General features: G+C 43.9%; 1 protein-coding gene across 2 annotated transcripts in view; it reads right to left on the reverse strand.

Annotated features, from left to right (window-relative positions):
* MRPS5 (mitochondrial ribosomal protein S5) overlaps positions 1-18,920 on the reverse strand; it is a 92,063-nt gene that overhangs the window by 52,329 nt on the left and 20,814 nt on the right. Inside the window, exons 1-3 of one of the 2 annotated variants that reach the window (XM_084622734.1) lie at positions 6,455-6,535; positions 2,575-2,700; positions 1,354-1,587 (exon numbers count right to left, since the gene is read on the reverse strand). In XM_084622734.1, the coding sequence (XP_084478860.1) occupies positions 1,354-1,587; positions 2,575-2,700; positions 6,455-6,461 (367 nt within the window). In that variant the 5' untranslated portion in view covers positions 6,462-6,535. Of the gene's footprint in view, positions 1-1,353; positions 1,588-2,574; positions 2,701-6,454; positions 6,536-18,920 lie in introns of those variants that run through there. The other variant, XM_084622733.1, reaches the window with a different exon arrangement.

The following is an 18,920-nucleotide window of genomic DNA, read 5'->3' on the forward strand; positions in this document are numbered from 1 at the left end:
CAAAATAAAAACCCACAAACTGATTGGGGGGGCTGAAAGAAGTGACCTGAGAGAAGATTAGAAAACCTCAATATGCATAATTTGGGAAGGGCTCCATGTATTCTGCAGCCATTACATTTGCCACAGAATCTATCCCTTGCTGCAGAAATATGCTCCAGAAGCTAGACTTTAGTTTAGGAAAAGAAATTATGCTACTGGCTCTTATGGGTATGAAGAAAACTTTGAAAACATCAATCAAGTTTAATTGGTGCAATTACATCTGAGCCTGCAGACAGCTTGAAACAATCCTGCAGAGAAATGTGAACTGTCTGGTAAATCTCAATGGAATATTACCAGAAAAACCTAAACATGACAATATAAACGTCAACGTTAACTGTTTCACAGACATTACTCGGCTGAGTTACTTGGTTTTCATATTTAATTTGTTAAAAACTTTTTTGTTCTAAAAGAAGCTGTCGTAGAATTTCTAGTTACCACAAAAGACTGTTGCAGAGAAGCTAGGACAGTGGTGGGCAAGCTGCGGCCCGCATGCGACCCATCAGAGTAATCCACTGGTGAGCTGCGAGACATTTTGCGGACGTTGACCATTTGCAGGCATGGACCCCCGCAGCTCCCAGTGGCCGCGGTTCGCTGTTCCCGGCCAATCGGAGCTGCGGGAAGCAGTGGCCAGCACGCTCCTGTGGCCCGCTGAATCCCGCAGCTCCCATTGGCTGGGAACAGCAAACCGTGGCCTCTGGCTGCTGCGGGGGGCCATACCTGCAGATGGTTAATGTCTGCAAAATGTTTCGCGGCCCACAATCAGCTTACTCTGATGGGCCACATGCGGCCTGCAGGTTGCCCACCACTGATCTAGGACATGAAACAGAATTTAGCCTCACCTTGCCACTAACTGTATGGGGCCTTGAGTTTGCGTAAGAGGTTTAAATATGCGAGGTGATAGCCTTATACTTATCTCCTATAATTTGTATTTCTAATATGACATTTTATTAGCCATTCTTTCCTTGTTTATGCTAACATGAAATATTTATTTCTGTTACTAAGCTAATGGGAACATATGGCTACATCTTGTACTCAGGGCTGCTGATGTAAGACACACAAAAAGTGTTTTCACATTTTAAGACTCACAAAAGCTTAACTGAGAAGCAGTCAATTAGCTCTGAGCATTAATGTAACAACTGTCAGTCCAGTTAAGATTATGAATCTTTAGTTTAACTGCCTGGGTTTGTGTATAGAAATTCTTATAGTTCCTAGTATAGAGGAGAATAATTATAAAGAAATGTAAAATGCTGGGAAAGTATGGATTCTTCTTCCCATGCCTCTCTCTAAGAAGGTAATTACATTCCCTCTTCTTACCTCCATTAGGACCTGGCTCAGGGGGTCCCAGACTGATGCCTCCCCAGGAACTTCCAGTCCAGCCTCTCTCTCGCTTCACCTTTGTTTTTCTTCTCTTCTCCCACTCATCCCTCTGCCGGATAATTTCAGACTGCACCTTCTCCTGCTCCTCTTTGTCTCGCTGACCAATTGTCTGGAGTGCCCCACTTTTCAGCACAGGAGTATTGAGACCAGGCCAAAGGAAACCAGAACGTCCTTAAGAAAAGCAAAACGTGAAAAGATTTCCCTCACATTTAATGAAAAATTAAAGATTAAAACTCAACAGTACACAAGATGAATCTAATAAAACGGAAGTTTTAATGTTCATTTATATTTCAACTGCTTTCCACATGACAGAATTTGTATTAAAAGCTGGAACTATGTGAAATGGAGTATCATTATCAAAATCACCTATGAAAAAAGAAGAGAGAGAGAGAGAGAGCATTCATTCAGTGTTGTCATGACTCCACAGAAATTAATGCCAATGTGCTAACTGCACTGTTTACAACAAGTATTACAAATAGGGTTGTCAGGCATCTGGTTTTTGACTGGAATGCTCTGCCCTGGCTCCGCACAGCTCCTGGAAGTGGCCAGCATGTCTGGCTCCTAGGCACAGGGGCAGCCACAGGGGCTCTGCACGCTGCCCCTACCCCAAGAGCTGGCTCCGCAGCTCCCATTGGCTGGGAACCATGGACAATGGGTGCTGCGGGCGTGGTGCCTGTGGGGGCAGGCAGTGCGCAGAACCCCCTGCCCCCCCCTCCGCTTAGGAGCCAGACATGCCGGCCACTTCCAGGAGCTGCCTGAGGTAAGTGCCGGTGGGCTGGAGCTCGCACACTGAACCCCCTCCTGCACCCCAACACCCTGCCCCAGCCCTGAGCCCCCTCCCGCACTCAGACTCCCTCCCGGAGCCCACGCCCCCTCCTGTACCCCAAACCTCTCACCCCAGACCCATCTCAGAGTCCTCACCCCCTCCCGCATCCCAAACCCCTGCCTCAGCCTGGTGAAAGTGAGTGAGGGTGGGGGAGAACGAGCAATGGATGGAGGGGGGATGGAATGAGCAGGGGTGTGGCCTGGGAGAATGGGCGGGGAAAGGGGATTCGGTTTTGTGCAATTAGAAAGTTGGCAATCCTAATTACAAACCAAACACACTATGAATGGTAAGAGCAACGCATTTACCAGTCCTATGGTTATTGATGCATTTACCTTCACCAATGATCTGGCCTCTATTGAGATCCCTCTTGAACTTTTTCTTGGTTCGCTTTCCTCTTCCCTTCCTTGCTCCAGCACCAGTCTCTGCCAAAACCCCTTTCCACAGCTCATTAGCTGTCACTGTAATGAAATTGCTTTCGTAAGTATGGTACCAGAATAATTAATATTGGTAACACTACTGAACAAAATATTCAAGACGCTAACCCTTAGTTGATCTGTTCTGGGAATTCGTAACACCCCCCGCATTAATGCCCATTTAAGCAAACATGTATTCTTCTGCCTGGATCCTTCTCTCTCTCCACTACTTCCTCTGCCCCCATCTCTTTTGGGCCCTGTGTGCATTGGATCTCAAAGCAAATTAATGGAACTCTGTTTAAACACTGTTCAAAACAACAATGGTTTCCAACATGGTTTGCATTGCCACTGCAAAGGAGGTGAAACTACATAAGTACCGCGGTAAGGAAGGTACCCAGGCGAGCACAGGGTTTAAAATCTATTCTGAATTTTGTTTTTAAATCAACACCATTCTTAGCCAGTGTAATGTTTTAATGGCCTTGGTAGCACAAGACAGGAGCAAAACAAGATCATTCACTCGTAACTGACATGGGCAATAGCAGCAACTGCTCTCTGTGACACCGAGACCCATTGGTGCCAGCTGGCAAAGAGTTCGCTGTTTTGTAAAAGCAACTCTTAACAGGCCTTACCAAATCACTACACCTAGCACACCACTTCCATGGTATTTATTCATAAGCGATGTCATGTGGCAGCTCTCAAAAAAGCTTCTGGCATACTGATCCTATCAATCATTGTGAGATATACATACAGATGATATTTAAGGAGCTGTGCACGGTGAGGCATGATTTCCCTTTACAAAAACCATGTTGACTCTTCCCCAACATATGTTCATCTAGGTGTCTGATCATTCTATTCTTTACTATAGTTTCAACCAATTTGCCTGTTACTGAAGTGAGGCTTACAGTCATTACCTGGATCATCTCTGCAGCCTTTTTTACACGTTGGTGTCACATTAATTATCCTCCAGTCATCTAGTACTGACGGTGATTTAAGTGATAGGCTACACACCACAGTTAGTAGTTCTGCAATTTTATATTTGAGTTCCTTCACAACTCTTGGGTGACCACCACCTGGTGAAGGTGACTTAACACTGTTTAGTTTATCAATTTGTTCCTAAATCTCCTCTATTGACCCCTAAAATCTGGGGCATTCCTAAAATTTGTCAACTAAAAAGAATGGCTCAGGTGTGGGAATCTCCCTCACGTGCTCTGCAGTGAAGACTGATGCAAAGAATTCATTTAGCTTCTCCACAATGGCCTTGTCTTCCTTGAGTATTTCTTTAGCACCGTGATTATCCAGTGGCCGCAATGACTGTTTAGCAGGCTTCCTGCTTCCAATGTACTTAACATTTTTTTGCTGTTAGATTGTTTGTCTTTACCAGTTATTCTTCAATTTTTTTGGCCCGCCTAATTACACTTTTATGCTTGCCTTCCCGAGTTTATGCTCCTTTCATTACATCAGTTAATGCTTTCATACACTGATGAAATACTGTGTTCTCCCACCCTTTACATCCTTCCTTCCACCCCTCATTGAGGTGTGATGCTTTACAGAGCATCACAGAACTGAACAAGATACATTCAGAAAACCAAATTAATTTCACAGCCAGCTGTATATCTTGTCTGGGCACATCTGCTGTGCCATAAGGCATGGGAAGTAACCATCTTCACGTTCAGACCAAGACCTGATACACGGCTTGCATGCATATTTACTAACTGACATTACTACACTACCACGACATAAAGCTGAAACACAGAGCTCTTCAAAATGGCAGCGTTGGTTTTTTTGTTGGTTTGTTTTTTAAATTAAAACTCAAATGATGTGATGAAGATATTCACAACATGGTATAAAGCCAGTTTTTCCTCCCAACTAGGCCAGAATCCAGTAAAGAAGATAATCAGGAATACAGTCAGACAATTGCTTCAGCTCCTGAGAATGAATGAGCCTGATCAACAACAGTGACCTGAAACATCTCTCAAATGCCTCAACTCGCAAGAGACATCGCTGCTGTAAATGACATCTCCTGTCTCCGGCTTGACCACATTCTGGGTCTCTCTCTCTAAAGCAGCAGTCTGAATACCAGCAATCAGAGGGGAAAAATAGCTCAGTTGGACTGAAGCGACGTATCTAAAAAGCAACACAAAATAACTGCGGAAGATCCCAAATTACTGAAAGAGATACCCTGCCCTAGTCTCAATCTGGGCCCACGGATCCCCAGACAATGGCACCAGTGAAGTTATGCAATGCAGAAAGCAAGGGTGCAGCCGGCACGGAGCATCCATAACCTGCCATTGCCTTTACTCATACTATGTATTTGTAATTCCTGAGGATACAAATGCATCTTCCTAACGATTTGTGGCCTTATCTTTATTTTGCATTTATTTAAATTCAGTAACATAAGACTCGTATGTGCCGGCTTCACTCTCCTACTGCTAAAACAGCTCCAGTTGCAAAGCCACACGTTTTCACAAAGATGTTAACAGGATGCAATACATAGATACGGTATGCGATAAAGGGTTTATTGCCATGGGCTGCTAAAGGGTGCATTATTCATTTGCGGTTTTACCCAGGTCAAATTTTTTAATATCCCATCTTTTGACACCAGACTGTCCCTGGACCACAAGCCCAGCTGTACTTACTTTGGAGGGAGAGGAAAAGTAGAACACAAATTGGTAACACCCAAACATTATCTAGGATAGTTTTTCTGCAAACATCATCACAATTTTACAGTCCAATCTCTCAGTCTACCAAGATTAAAGGCATATTTCTCAGCTCATTTGAAAAGGAAGAATCTCAGCTCCCCCAGAGCATAAACAAAAAAGAAAGATTAGTTGAGGATGTGGAGGGAACCACATATGTATCAATATTAATATTTGGGAGCAAAGTAGTTAATTTCATAGAACGATTAAACATTGTTTAATAGGTTGAATTTTTTCCACCTGAAAACAACTTTTGCTGAATACTGTCTGATGCCAAATCAGTCACGTAGCAGATTTTAACAGCCAGGATTTAAAGAAACTAATATTGTTGATACATTTTTAAAAAGGTTAGTGAACATGCCATGATAAATGTGCTTTATTCTACAGTAGTAATGCTTGCTAGTGCCATTATAGTTAGAAATCTATATTATCTTTATAAACTCACCTTTATAGGAGTTCTATAACAAATGGTTTATTTCTAGGCCAACCGTATCAATTTTAGCTAAGAATACATTTTTATGGACAAATTTACTCTAAGTTTACAAACAGCTAAAATATTTGTACGTCATCACACACACAAAACTCCCTTACATTTTTTCATTTCAAATACTCCACCCCCATCCCCCCAAGCAAATAAAAGGGGATTCAAAAAAATTAAAATGTACAAGTCATTAGCTGAAATATGACATTGTGTCTTTAGAGGCAATAGGTTGCTTGGATGTTTTGCAATGGGATGTAGAATCTTTAGGTAACTGATACTGGTTTACTCTGGGTCCAGATATATAATAACAAAGACAAAACAGAGCTTTTTCAAGGGCTGGCCCAAGACTGTGGAATGAACTCCCACAGGAATGAAAGACCTTCCCCTCTAAGTGCTCTATCTTTCCCTCTAAGTGCAAGGTGCATTTGTTTGACCTTGCATTCTTTAAACACCACATAATATTGTGTAACCCTCCCCATCCCCCACTGTGCGACTTCTTCGACCTAGGGAGAGGAGGAGAGAACACGATAGATGTTAGTCACGTTATTTAATGCACTAGTGAAAAGGGCTTGGATACTACAGTGCTGAGCATGGTATAAGAGCATATACAGAACAGAATTACCAGACATTGTTCAGGGATCACAGTGAAACAAGGTGATGGACTCATTCTGCTTCCTAGTAGAATTGGTTTTCACAGACCATCACCACAGCTGGCAGCCTTGCTGACAGATTCAGAAAAGATCATGTACTGCCAGAGTATGAGATGAGTAAGTTACTCATCTACAGAGGTGGCCCTCTAGATCAGAGCTGAGGTTACAAATTGGAAAGAGTGGGGAAAGGACTGTATTTATGCTGTAATGACAAGAGGATTTCAGCTTCCAAAGTGGTCATGGCACCTAACAGGAACACTTAAAAATTCACAAATCTTTCTAAAACAATCTGCTGAGATTTAAATGTTAGCTAGTATACTTAACCTTTCTACCAATTACATTACATACCTGCTACTTACTAAGCATATGTGCAATTAACGAGACCATTATACTGCATTTAATTTTTAATATACGCATTCTCTCTGACACAATTTAATTGCCCTCAAATCAATAATCTGCATTCAAGGAAGGTGTTGAATAGTCCTATCACTGGTGCACAGATAGCATGAGACTATTCCAATCAGAGAGAACTGTTACAATCTCAATGTCAGAAAAAACTACCTTCAAAAGATGGTAACTTTGTCCCATCAAAGCTAAACAGTCAAAACAATTTGTGGTGGTTCTAAATATTAGCAATTCCTTTCACCAGGAGCCTTGAAAACCCCTATTCATTTGTTCTTAATGTAAAACACACCCAGTTTGCATGATCACTTCTTCAATTTGCATTTATAGTATTTTCCATAACTGTGACATGAATGGCAATTTCCTGCAATATCTTTGGGAGATGTTACTGTATTAAGTGTATGTACCATTGTGGGCCAGGGACTATATGTAATTCCCTGGGGGAGGAGGACCACAGCTCCTCCAGGAACTAAGCCCTGGTCTACACTAGGACTTTAGGTCGAATTTAGCAGTGTTAAATCGATGTAAACCTGCATCCGTCCACACGATGAAGCCCTTTAGTTCGACTTAAAGGGATCTTAAAATTGATTTCCGTACTCCACCCCTGACAAGTGGATTAGTGCTTAAATCGGCCTTGCTGGGTCGAATTTGGGGTACTGTGGACACAATTCGATGGTATTGGCCTCCGGGAGCTATCCCAGAGTGCTCCATTGTGACCGCTCTGGACAGCACTCAACTCAGATGCACTGGCCAGGTAGACAGGAAAAAGCCCACGAACTTTTGAATCTCATTTCTTGTTTGGCCAGCGTGGCAAGCTGCAGGTGACCATGCAGAGCTCATCAGCAGAGGTGACCATGATGGAGTCCCAGAATCGCAAAAGAGCTCAAGCATGGGCTGAATGGGAGGTACAGGATCTGATCGCTGTATGGGGAAAGGAATCCGTGCTATCAGAACTCCGTTCCAGTTTTTGAAATGCCAAAACCTTTGCCAAAATCTCCCAGGGCATGAAGGACAGAGGCCATAACAGGGATCCGAAGCAGTGCCGCGTGAAACTTAAGGAGCTGAGGCAAGCCTACCAGAAAACCAGAGGGGCGAACGGCCGCTCCGGGTCAGAGCCCCAAACATGCCGCTTCTATGATGAGCTGCATGCCATTTTAGGGGGTTCAGCCATCACTACCCCAGCCGTGTTATTTGACTCCCTCAATGGAGATGGAGCCAACATGGAAGCAGGTTTTGGGGACGAAGAAGAAGAAGATGATGAGGTTGTAGATAGCTCACAGCAAGCAAGCGGAGAAACCGGTTTTCCCGACAGCCAGGAACTGTTTCTCACCCTGGACCTGGAGCCAGTACCCTCCGAACCCACCCAAGGCTGCCTCCTGGACCCGGCAGGCGGAGAAGGGACCTCCAGTGAGTGTACCTTTTAAAATACTATACATGGTTTAAAAGCAAGCATGTGAAAGGATTAATTTGCCCTGGCATTCGCGGCTCTCCTGGATGTACTCCCAAAGCCTTTGCAAAAGGTTTCTGGGGAGGGCAGCCTTATTGCGTCCTTCATGGTAGGACACTTTACCACTCCAGGCCAGTAACACGTACTTGGGAATCATTGTACAACAAAGCATTGCAGTGTATGTTTGCTGGCGTTCAAACGACATCCGTTCTTTATCTCTCTGTGTTATCCTCAGGAGAGTGAGATGATATTCATGGTCTCCTGGTTGAAATAGGGTGCTTTTCTTCAGGGGACATTCAGAGGAGCCCGTTCCTGCTGAGCTGTTTGCCTGCGGCTGAACAGAAATGTTCCCCGCTCTTAGCCCCAGGAAGGGGGGCAGGTTGAGGGGGTAGCCACGCGGTGGGGGGAGGCAAAATGCGACCTTGTAATGAAAGCACATGTGCTATGTATGTAATGTTAACAGCAAGGTATGTAATGTTATGTATGTAATGTTAACAGCAACGTTTACCCTGAAAGAGCGTAGCCACTGTTTTATAAAATGTGTCTTTTTAAATACCGCTGTCCCTTTTTTTTCTCCACCAGCTGCATGTGTTTCAATGATCACAGGATCTTCTCCTTCCCAGAGGCTAGTGAAGATTAGAAAGAAAAAAATGCACTCGTGATGAAATGTTCTCTGAGCTCATGCTGTCCTCCCACACTGACAGAGCACAGACGAATGCATGGAGGCAGACAATATCAGAGTGCAGGAAAGCACAAAATGACCGGGAGGAGAGGTGGCGGGCTGAAGAGAGTAAGTGGCGGGCTGAAGAGAGTAAGTGGCGGGCTGAAGAGAGTAAGTGGCGGGCTGAAGACAGGGCTGAAGCTCAAATGTGGCGGCAGCGTGATGAGAGGAGGCAGGATTCAATGCTGAGGCTGCTGGAGGACCAAACCAGTATGCTCCAGTGTATGCTTGAGCTGCAGCAAAGGCAGCTGGAGCACAGACTGCCACTACAGCCCCTGTGTAACCAACCGCCCTCCTCCCCAAGTTCCATAGCCTCCACACCCAGACGCCCAAGAACGCGGTGGGGAGGGCTACCCGCCAACCAGCCACTCCACCAAAGAGGACTGCCCAAAAAAAAAGGCTGGCATTCAATAAATTTTAAAGTTGTAAACTTTTGAAGTGCTGTGTGGCATTTTCCTTCCCTCCTCCACCACCCCTCCTGGGCTACCTTGGTAGTCATCCCCCTATTTGTGTGATGAATGAATAAAGAATGCATGAACGTGAAGCAACAATGACTTTATTGCCTCTGCAAGCAATGATTAAAGGGAGGAGGAGAGGGTGGTTAGCTTGCAGAGAAGTAGAGTGAACCAAGGGGCAGGGGGTTTCATCAAGGAGAAACAAAGAGAACTTTCACACCGTAGCCTGGCCAGTCATGAAACTGGTTTTCAAAGCTTCTCTGATGTGTACCGTGACCTCCTGCGCTCTTCTAACCGCCCTGGTGTCTGGCTGCGCGTAACCAGCAGCCAGGCGATTTGCCTCAACCTCCCAGCCCGCCATAAACGTCTCCCCTTTACGCTCAAAGATATTGTGGAGCACACAGCAAGCAGTAATAACAGTGGGAATATTGGTTTCGCTGAGGTCTAAGCGAGTCAGTAAACTGCGCCAGCGCGCCTTTAAACATCCAAATGCACATTCTACCACCATTCTGCACTTGCTCAGCCTGTAGTTGAACAGCTCCTGACTACTGTCCAGGTTGCCTGCGTACGGCTTCATGAGCCATGGCGTTAAGGGGTAGGCTGGGTCCCCAAGGATACATATAGGCATTTCAACATCCCCAACAGTTATTTTCTGGTCTGGGAATAAAGTCCCTTCTTGCAGCTTTTGAAACAGACCAGAGTTCCTGAAGATGCGAGCGTCATGTACCTTTCCTGGCCATCCCACGTTGATGTTGGTGAAATGTCCCTTGTGATCCGCCAGGGCTTGCAGCACTATTGAAAAGTACCCCTTGCGGTTTATGTACTCGGCGGCTTGGTGCTCCGGTGCCAAGATAGGGATCTGGGTTCCGTCTATAGCCCCACCACAGTTAGGGAATCCCATTGCAGCAAAGCCATCCACTATGACCTGCACATTTCCCAGGGTCACTACCCTTGATATCAGCAGATCTTTGATTGTGTTGGCTACTTGCATCACAGCAGCCCCAACAGTAGATTTGCCCACTCCAAATTGATTCCCAACTGACCGGTAGCTGTCTGGTGTTGCAAGCTTCCACAGGGCTATCGCCACTCACTTCTCAACTGTGAGGGCTGCTCTCATCTTGGTATTCATGCACTTCAGGGCAGGGGAAAGCAAGTCAAAGTTCCATGAAAGTGCCCTTACACATGCGAAAGTTTCGCAGCCACTGGGAATCGTCCCAGACCTGCAACACTATGCGGTCCCACCAGTCTGTGCTTGTTTACCGAGCCCAGAATTGGCGTTCCACAGCATGAACCTGCCCCATGATGCATGCATTGACAGGGCCCATGCTTTCAGAGAAATCTGTGTCCATGTCCTGATCACTCACGTGACCGCGCTGACATCGCCTCCTCGCCCGGTATCGCTCTGCCAGGTCTGGTGCTGCATATACTTCTGGATAATGTGTGTGGTGTTTAATGTGCTCCTAATTGCCAAAGTGAGCTGAGCGGCCTCCATGCATGCCTTGGTATGGCGTCCGCACAGAAAAAAGGCGCGGAACGATTGTCTGCCGTTGTTCTGACGGAGGGAGAGGCGACTGACGACATGGCTTACAGGGATGGCTTCAGGAAGCTAAAATCAACAAAGGGGGTGGCTTTACATCAAGGAGTATTTCAGGCAGGACTTCACGGAGGGTTCCAATAAGAAATGGTGCACCTAAGTTATTGTTCTTATTTGAACAAGGAGGTTAGTCTTGCCTCTGATTGATACATGGCTAGATTTACCTTGCTGCACCTTCTCTGTGAGTGACTGCAGTGTGACCTAGAGGAACGAGTCCCCTAGACGGGGGATGAGGAGAGAAGCAAATGAGTACAAAACAGATCTGGTCTATTTCTTGTTTTGATCCGCTCCATCTATCTTTTACATCTTTGGCTGGCAGCAGACGGTGCAGAAGGACTGCATGCCATCCACATCTCATGGCTGCCCGGCAGAAGATGATGCAATAGGACTGCTAGCAATCCGTATCGCCTGCCTGCTCACCATAAGATGGTTCAATAGGACTGACTGCAGGACTAAAGAGAATGACCTGGTCAAGTCACTCCAAATTTAGTCCCTGCACCCATGTCTGCCCAGGCGCTCCTGGCCGACGTGGCCAGGAGCACCTCGGACATGACGATGACGGCTACCAGTCATATTGCACCGTCTGCTGCCAGAAGGCAATGGGTTGCTGCTACTGTGTAGCAATGCAGTACTGCTTCTGCCAGCACCCAGGAGACATAGGGTGATGGTTACCTGAGCGGGCTCCATGCTTGCCGTGGTATGGCGTCTGCACAGGTAACTCAGGAAAAAAGGCGCGAAATGATTGTCTGCCCTTGCTTTCACGGAGGGAGGGAGGGAACGGGGGCCTGATATGTACCCAGAACCACCCGCGACAATGTTTTAGCCCTATCAGGCATTGGGATCTTAACCCAGAATTCCAATGGGCAGCGGAGACTGCGGGAACTGCGGGACAGCCACCCACAGTGCAATGCTCCGGAAGTTGACGCTTGCCTCGGTACTGTGGAAGCACTCCGCCGAGTGAATGCACTTAATGCACTTAGAGCATTTTCTGTGGGGACACACACACCTGAATATATAAAACCGATTTCTAAAAAAACGACTTCTATAAATTCGACCTTATTCCATAGTGTAGACATACCCTTAGGTCAGCGGAAGGTGATTAAGCGAATTCACTCAGGTTGTAACACTTCCCAAGAGGTACCACCTCCTGAAAAGGTTGCATATACTGCTTCAAACTGAATTCTCCAGAGACCAAGAGATAAAGAATGGACTTTTAGGATAAATAGTCACTTCTGGGTATGCCTTCTTGAGCTGGACTTTACACCTTCCAGCTCTAGTGAAGACATACCCCAAGAGTTGCAAAACAGATACAGTAGAAACAACAGTAACTGCAAGATTGCACATAAATCTTACCACACGTTTCCAGCTTCTGCTAAGAGGTGATCAATGATGGGCCCTTTTTCTGTAAGCACATAATCCATCCTAGCTCTGACACTTTATGTTAGCAAGCTAATATTCAGAGACAGAGTGGGGTATTACAGTGTTGGAAAATGTAAAGTGCTATATTTCACAGAAATGGCGTAATGTTTATGGTCTGACAAAATTAATTACTGTGTCTCAGTGTTAATGGTTCTAATATACATGGATGTAAACTAGCACTAAAGTTTACAGGTACAATTTAAAAATGGTGTCCTATCTACAAAAGGTCCCATAAGGTTTATGTATGCACCAAATTTGATGCCTAAAATATTATGTCATAACACTCTTGGTATATCACCCAAATAAATAAGTTCCACAGTAAATGCTCAAAAATTCAAAATGGCCTCTCCATAATCAAGAGTTGTTCAAAAATCAATGATTCTAAAGTAGCCGGGTGTATATTCTACTTCAAGGACAAAATCGGCCGGCAGGATGAACTACAGAATATATTGCAATACCCTCCACTCTAACAAGTGATTTTTCTGTATCCATCACCATTCTATTTAAGACTATTGTAAGCACAACACATCTATGCTGTTCTGCAAGGCTCTATTTTCAAGAGTCTGAAGCTGTGACCATTTTGAATTTACATATCTCTGGTAAGCTTTCTGCAGCAGTGCAGTAGGGTTTTATTGTACAGCACAGTATTTCAATGGTCCAAGCAGCACTGTACATAAGAAATGCTTCTAAAAGGCACCATTTAAGAACACTCAAAAATACAGAGCACATAATTGAAGTCCCATGCACTGCAATAAAAACACGCTTGACAGAGAGAATAAACCTTGGGGCAATAATATGGAAGAGAGGTACTTATTGTTTAAATTGCCCTAGTCTTTTCTAAAGGAGTAAACATCTTTTGTGCACAAGTATTCCATATAGCCCCCTCCTAATGCTCCTTAATGCTGTGAACAATAGTTCTTTTTATGTGCATCTCTCAAATCTCTGCTCTTCTCCCTTTCTACTGCCCCCAGCAGCTCTCGGTTGGCTTCTCCAGCTTCTCACACACGTTCTCAACTCCCCAGAACTACTGCCTCATTTTGCCTTTCAGCAGCTGTGAACTTATTTCCTTCCCTTATCAACACAGCTACTTCCTCTTAACACCCCTGCATGCTGTATCCACAGATCCACTTGTCACACCACCTGCCATCTCATACATGAATCACTAAAAACAGTTGATTTCCTCTTTATTCTACAGTAACAAGCCTATCAGAGAATCAGTTCCCTCTAACAGTACACTGTCACAATAGGAACTGCTGCTCCAAGTCTGACAAAGCACTTCCTACTGTGACAGTACAGAGTGCTTTTAAGAATATTGATTCTCTTACCTAATATCTGAGAATTAGATCTCCTAGCTAGCTACAAAAACAGCAGAAGGTCCTGAATTTTTCCACGGATACCTAAGTGTATATGTGCTGTGATTTATTTTTCCATTTGTAATTAGTTTCTTATTGTTATACAACCAACATAAAATGGACCCAAGTATCAGATTTGCAATATAAATAGCTAAGAACCCCAAAAGATTTGGTATATAAGATGTTGCAGTTAGGAAACAAAGCAACATCGAAAGAGAAGCATAAACCAAAAAGCAGAAGCGAAGATAAGGCATTGATTGAGTGTACAATATAATCCTATTAGAGGGAAAAAAATGGAATCTACCCAAGCAAAATGAAAAAAAAAATCACTATAATCTAAAAAGTGTCAACATTTATAGTTTATATAGTCTTGATGCCCAGAGATAAAGTATAATACTGGCAAGTATGGAAATGAACAGTTAAAGTAAAAAAAAAACAACCTTATTTCTGCCTCTGTATTATCCTTCACATACCATTCAATACCAGGAGACAATCTGGCAGTCCTCAACACTGCAAACAAGTCAGAAAACAAATTCTGAAATGTCTCATAATAGACATACTAAGATGCTAGTGATCCAAATCAATCTCAGATGTGAAGCTGGGAAAGCCTGTTGATTTATACCTACAATTAGTTTAGTCCAGAATGTCCAAAGTTTATCCTCCCCTCACAAGAGAGGAACTCTGGAGTCCTGCCTACTGAAATCCCTGAAGAGAGCTGTAAAGAACAAAAGATCTCCTGACCACTCCTGGTTAGGAAAGCAAAGTTAGAGAAATGCCTCTTCCCTTTCCTCACAGAATGCTGCTGACAGTGTGCCAATAAAATTCTAAACCTAGATCTAGAAAGATAAATATATAGAATAGAGGTTACAACAGATATGGCAATCAGAGCAAAATTTCTAATATTTAAATCAGACATTAAAAGCTCTCTGTCAGGCCAGCCCACAGGTGGCAGCAAATACAGTAAAATCACACTACCAAAAAAACCAAACAAACCAACAACAGTACTGAAATGATTATTGTATTTGCAAGAAAAGGCAATAAAAAGCAAAAGCAAAGCTTGAAATGGAAATCAAAACAGAGCTAACTAGGGCCACCCCAGTAACATGTCAGATTTCTAGTTTGATTTTTCAGTAAACCAGAGCCTGCCCCACCACAGGAAAATCAGAGCAAGAAATGCAGCGTTTTCCATTCTTAGCAAAAGCTAAGGCTGTAGTTAGAGGCTGTATTCCAACAAGCAGCAATAAAGCTGTTTATCAGATTAATGTAGAGAACACCATACTATAAACCTCATTGAATGACTCCAGGAAAGGCACAGATGAAAAACATTTGACTTTAGAATGTTTAGTTTGAATTTAACAGCATTAAACACACGTAAATTGTGGAAACGTTCCATTAACGTGCATACTTAAAAAAAAAAAAGACTGAAAGGAAATCATCATGAAAGACACGATCATCTCAAAGTCCGATTGACACTTTCCCTCTCCTCATTGGAACAGCTTTTAAATACCGTTTCAGCCAACACAGATTTACCAGCAGTATACACCACACAAGAGACGACATCTCTAGACTGATTTTCATTCTAGATGATCACTACATAGCTGCCAAGTTTTGCACAGCTCCCTGTGTAACATTTTATACAAATTACTTAGTGAGCTGATTTGCATATTTAGAAGTTTGCCTATAAGAGGACTGAGGTTATGGTCAACACACCCTGCTCCAAGCAGTGACTTCAGCATGGAGCGGTCCAAACTTGGCAGCGGCAAGTAGCGTGGCCGGGGGAAGGTGAGGCAGCTGTGTGGGTGGGATGGTATGGTAGAGTGGAGTGTCCGGCTGTTAGGGTATGGGTAGCTGCCGGGGTGGTACTGGGACTCCTCCTAGGGAGTGGGATCGGGGGGTGTTTCTTGGGGAAAGCCAGATGCAGCTGGCTCAGGAGGCAACAGGCAAGGCAAGGGAGTTGGGTGCCAATACTGGACAGACCAGTCACCGTGTGCTGCTGCTGACAACCCTTCACTTCTCCCAGAACTTGGATCCAGCAGGGAGAGAAGCATGAGAGAGAGCCTACCAGCCCACTTGGTAGGTGCTACTGTGGCTTCTAGCAACCAGAAGACATAACTGAAGCTCTGGTGTGACAGGGCTGCCAAATGCATGACACTTGGGAGCCCAGTTTACGTGGACTGGCATAATGTGGTGTAACCAACCCATCTATGTTAACTGCAGCTATTTTTAATTATAGTTTTCAAAGATGGTGGAAATTAGTGCTGATGGGGCCTGAAACTGCTGGCAGTCCAAGTAAGGTGACCTCAAAGCCACTGAAGTTGTTTAGATCACCTGAATTCTGGGGTACATTCACCACACACTAGTAACAAAGCTGGCCAGAAAAAAAAAACTAATTGACTTTTGGTTCTATTTAAGTCCTACAGCGGGGAAGAGTCAGTACAGGAGAGAGTAGTGTTTGTTTGATTCTCACTACTAGTATAGCATATGACAGATCTGCATGATTAGAAAAGGGGACTGGGAATCAAGAGTTCTGTTTTCTATTCTTTAATCTGACATTAGCTTCATGTGTGACTGTCAGCCAATCACTCAAACCCAAATTTCTAAAATCTGAATCACTGTTCCACTCAGCAATGCAAAGCCTAAGCGAGTTAGATGGCTAAGTACCATTTTCAAGACTGACACAGGCTCTCAAGAACTTAAGCCTAAATCACTGAAGTCACTTCTGAAAATGGAAGTTGACCACCTAAACCACTTAAGGTTTGGAATGTTGAGCAAATGTATAATGCCTTTATAATCTGGGCCTTTGCTTCTGTGCTTCAGGTTCCCCATTCCCACTCATGAGAAGCCCTTGATTCACATCTGTAAAGCATTTTAACATCTTTGGATAAAAGGTGCTAAGTAAACTCAAAGCATAATACAGATCATCTGGCAGAGAACCAAATCCTACATCTCTGAACTGAATAGACAAGAATAATTCTGAAGCAAATGATTTAAGTGTCATTTTTAAATTGCACATGAAATGCTTATTTGCAAGCACAATACTTAGCTTTATCATTACACTAAATGTCTGATCCAAGAACAGAAGCCTACCACTGAAAACAGACAAAGATGTGGATTGATTCTATTTCCCTCCATAATCCTGGGGTAATAACCCAAAATTGTTTGCAGAATTCCCCGTGGAGGTTTGAGGAAGGATAAGCACAGATTTACCCTTTAGAGGATTTTAAAAAACTTAGCCATTTAACATTAACTCTTCTTGATTGTTCTAGTCCCAAAAGAAGCATTAAGTAGAAATCTTTAAAACTAGATTCTTAAAAAGTAGCAGTCTAATTGTGAAGCTCTCTCAAAGACTATTTAAAGATGCTTGTGGGAATCTTTAAAATACGTTAGTGGGTTGAGAAGAGACCCTGGAGGCATGTGAGTTGGAGAGCAAGCACACAGTGCTCTCACCTGCAGCACTAGTTCCTAGTTACAAAACTGCTCGAGATAGTTAAGCCGCAGGCAGACTGCGAAGAGCTACAAGAGGCTCTCTCAAAACTGGGTGACTGGGCAACAAAATGGCAGGTGAAATTCAGTGTTGATAAATGTAAAGTAATGCACATGGGAAAACATAATCCCAACTATACATATAAAATGATGGGGGCTAACAGCTGTTCCCACTCAAGAAAAAGATCTTGGAGTCATTGTGGATAGTTCTCTGAAAACATCCACTCAATGTGCAGTAGCAGTCAAAAAAGTGAACAGAATCCCGGGAATCATTAAGAAAGGGAGAGATAGTAAGACAGAAAATCTCATATTGCCTCTATATAAATCCATGGTATGCCCACATCATGAATACTGCGTGCAGATGTAGTCGCCCCATCTCAAAAAAGATATACTGGAATTGGAAAAGATTCAGAAAAGGGCAACAAAAATGATTAGGGATATGGAACAGCTGCCGTATGAAGAGAGATCAATAAAACTGGGACTTTTCAGCTTGGAAAAAAGACGACTAAGAGAGGATATGACAGAGGTCTATAAAATCATGACTGGCGTAAGGAAAGTAAATAAGGAAGTGTTCTTACTCCTTCTCGTAACACAAGAACTGGGGGGGCCGGGGGTGTGTGTCACCAAATTAATAGGCAGCAGGTTTAAAACAAAGAAAAGGAAGTATTTTTTCCACACAATGCACAGTCAACACGTGGAACTCCCTGCCAGAGGATGTTGTGAAGGCCAAGACTATAACAGGGTTAAAAAAAAAAAAAACCTAGATAAATTACTGGAGGATAGAAAAGGATTACTAGTGGCACCTTAGAAACTAACCAATTTATTTGAGCATAAGCTTTCGTGAGCTACAGCTCACTTCATCGGATGCATTCAGTGGAAAATGCATAGGATAGGTCCATCAATGGCTATTAGCCAAGATGGTCAGGGACGGTGTCCCTAGGCTCTGTTTGCCAGAAGCTGGAACTGGATGACAAGGGATGAATCACTCAGTAATTGCCCAGTTCTGTTCATTCACTCTGGGGCACCTGGCATTGGCCACTGACAGAAGACAGGATACTGGGCTAGATGGACCTTTGGTCTGACCCAGTATGGTTGTTCTTATGTTCCCCTCCAAACACCCTCTACCCCGGGAGGCTTCCCTCCATATCAGGCCAGGATTAGGGGTCTGGTGTCAGGGCACCGGGCAAATATGTGTAATTGTGAGTCACGAAGAGAGACAAAATGCAGTTGATTGGGGCCTCAAAAAGTTTGGGAACCACTGACTTAGAGAGTTCCTCAGATGGAAATTGCTATAAAATGCAAAGTTAAAAAAAAAAAATAGACACAAAACACACAAAATGGCCTTGTTCCATTTTTTTTCTGGTGACTCCACTCTCAACCTCTGAAGATTTCATTGCATAGCTTTGGAGATCTCTGAAGAGCTCATCTTTGGCCATCTCCCCTATTGTCTATCCAAGAGACTTTGGAATGTACATTACATTCTAGACAGCATGCTGCCAAATCACTAAAAAATTGCACAGAGGGACACCTCGGGCATACCCCAGGGGCTGGCAGAGCTTCTCGAC

Source organism: Lepidochelys olivacea (genome assembly GCF_965140295.1).
Source record: "Lepidochelys olivacea isolate rLepOli2 genome assembly, chromosome: 3".
NCBI classification, from domain to species: domain Eukaryota; kingdom Metazoa; phylum Chordata; order Testudines; family Cheloniidae; genus Lepidochelys; species Lepidochelys olivacea.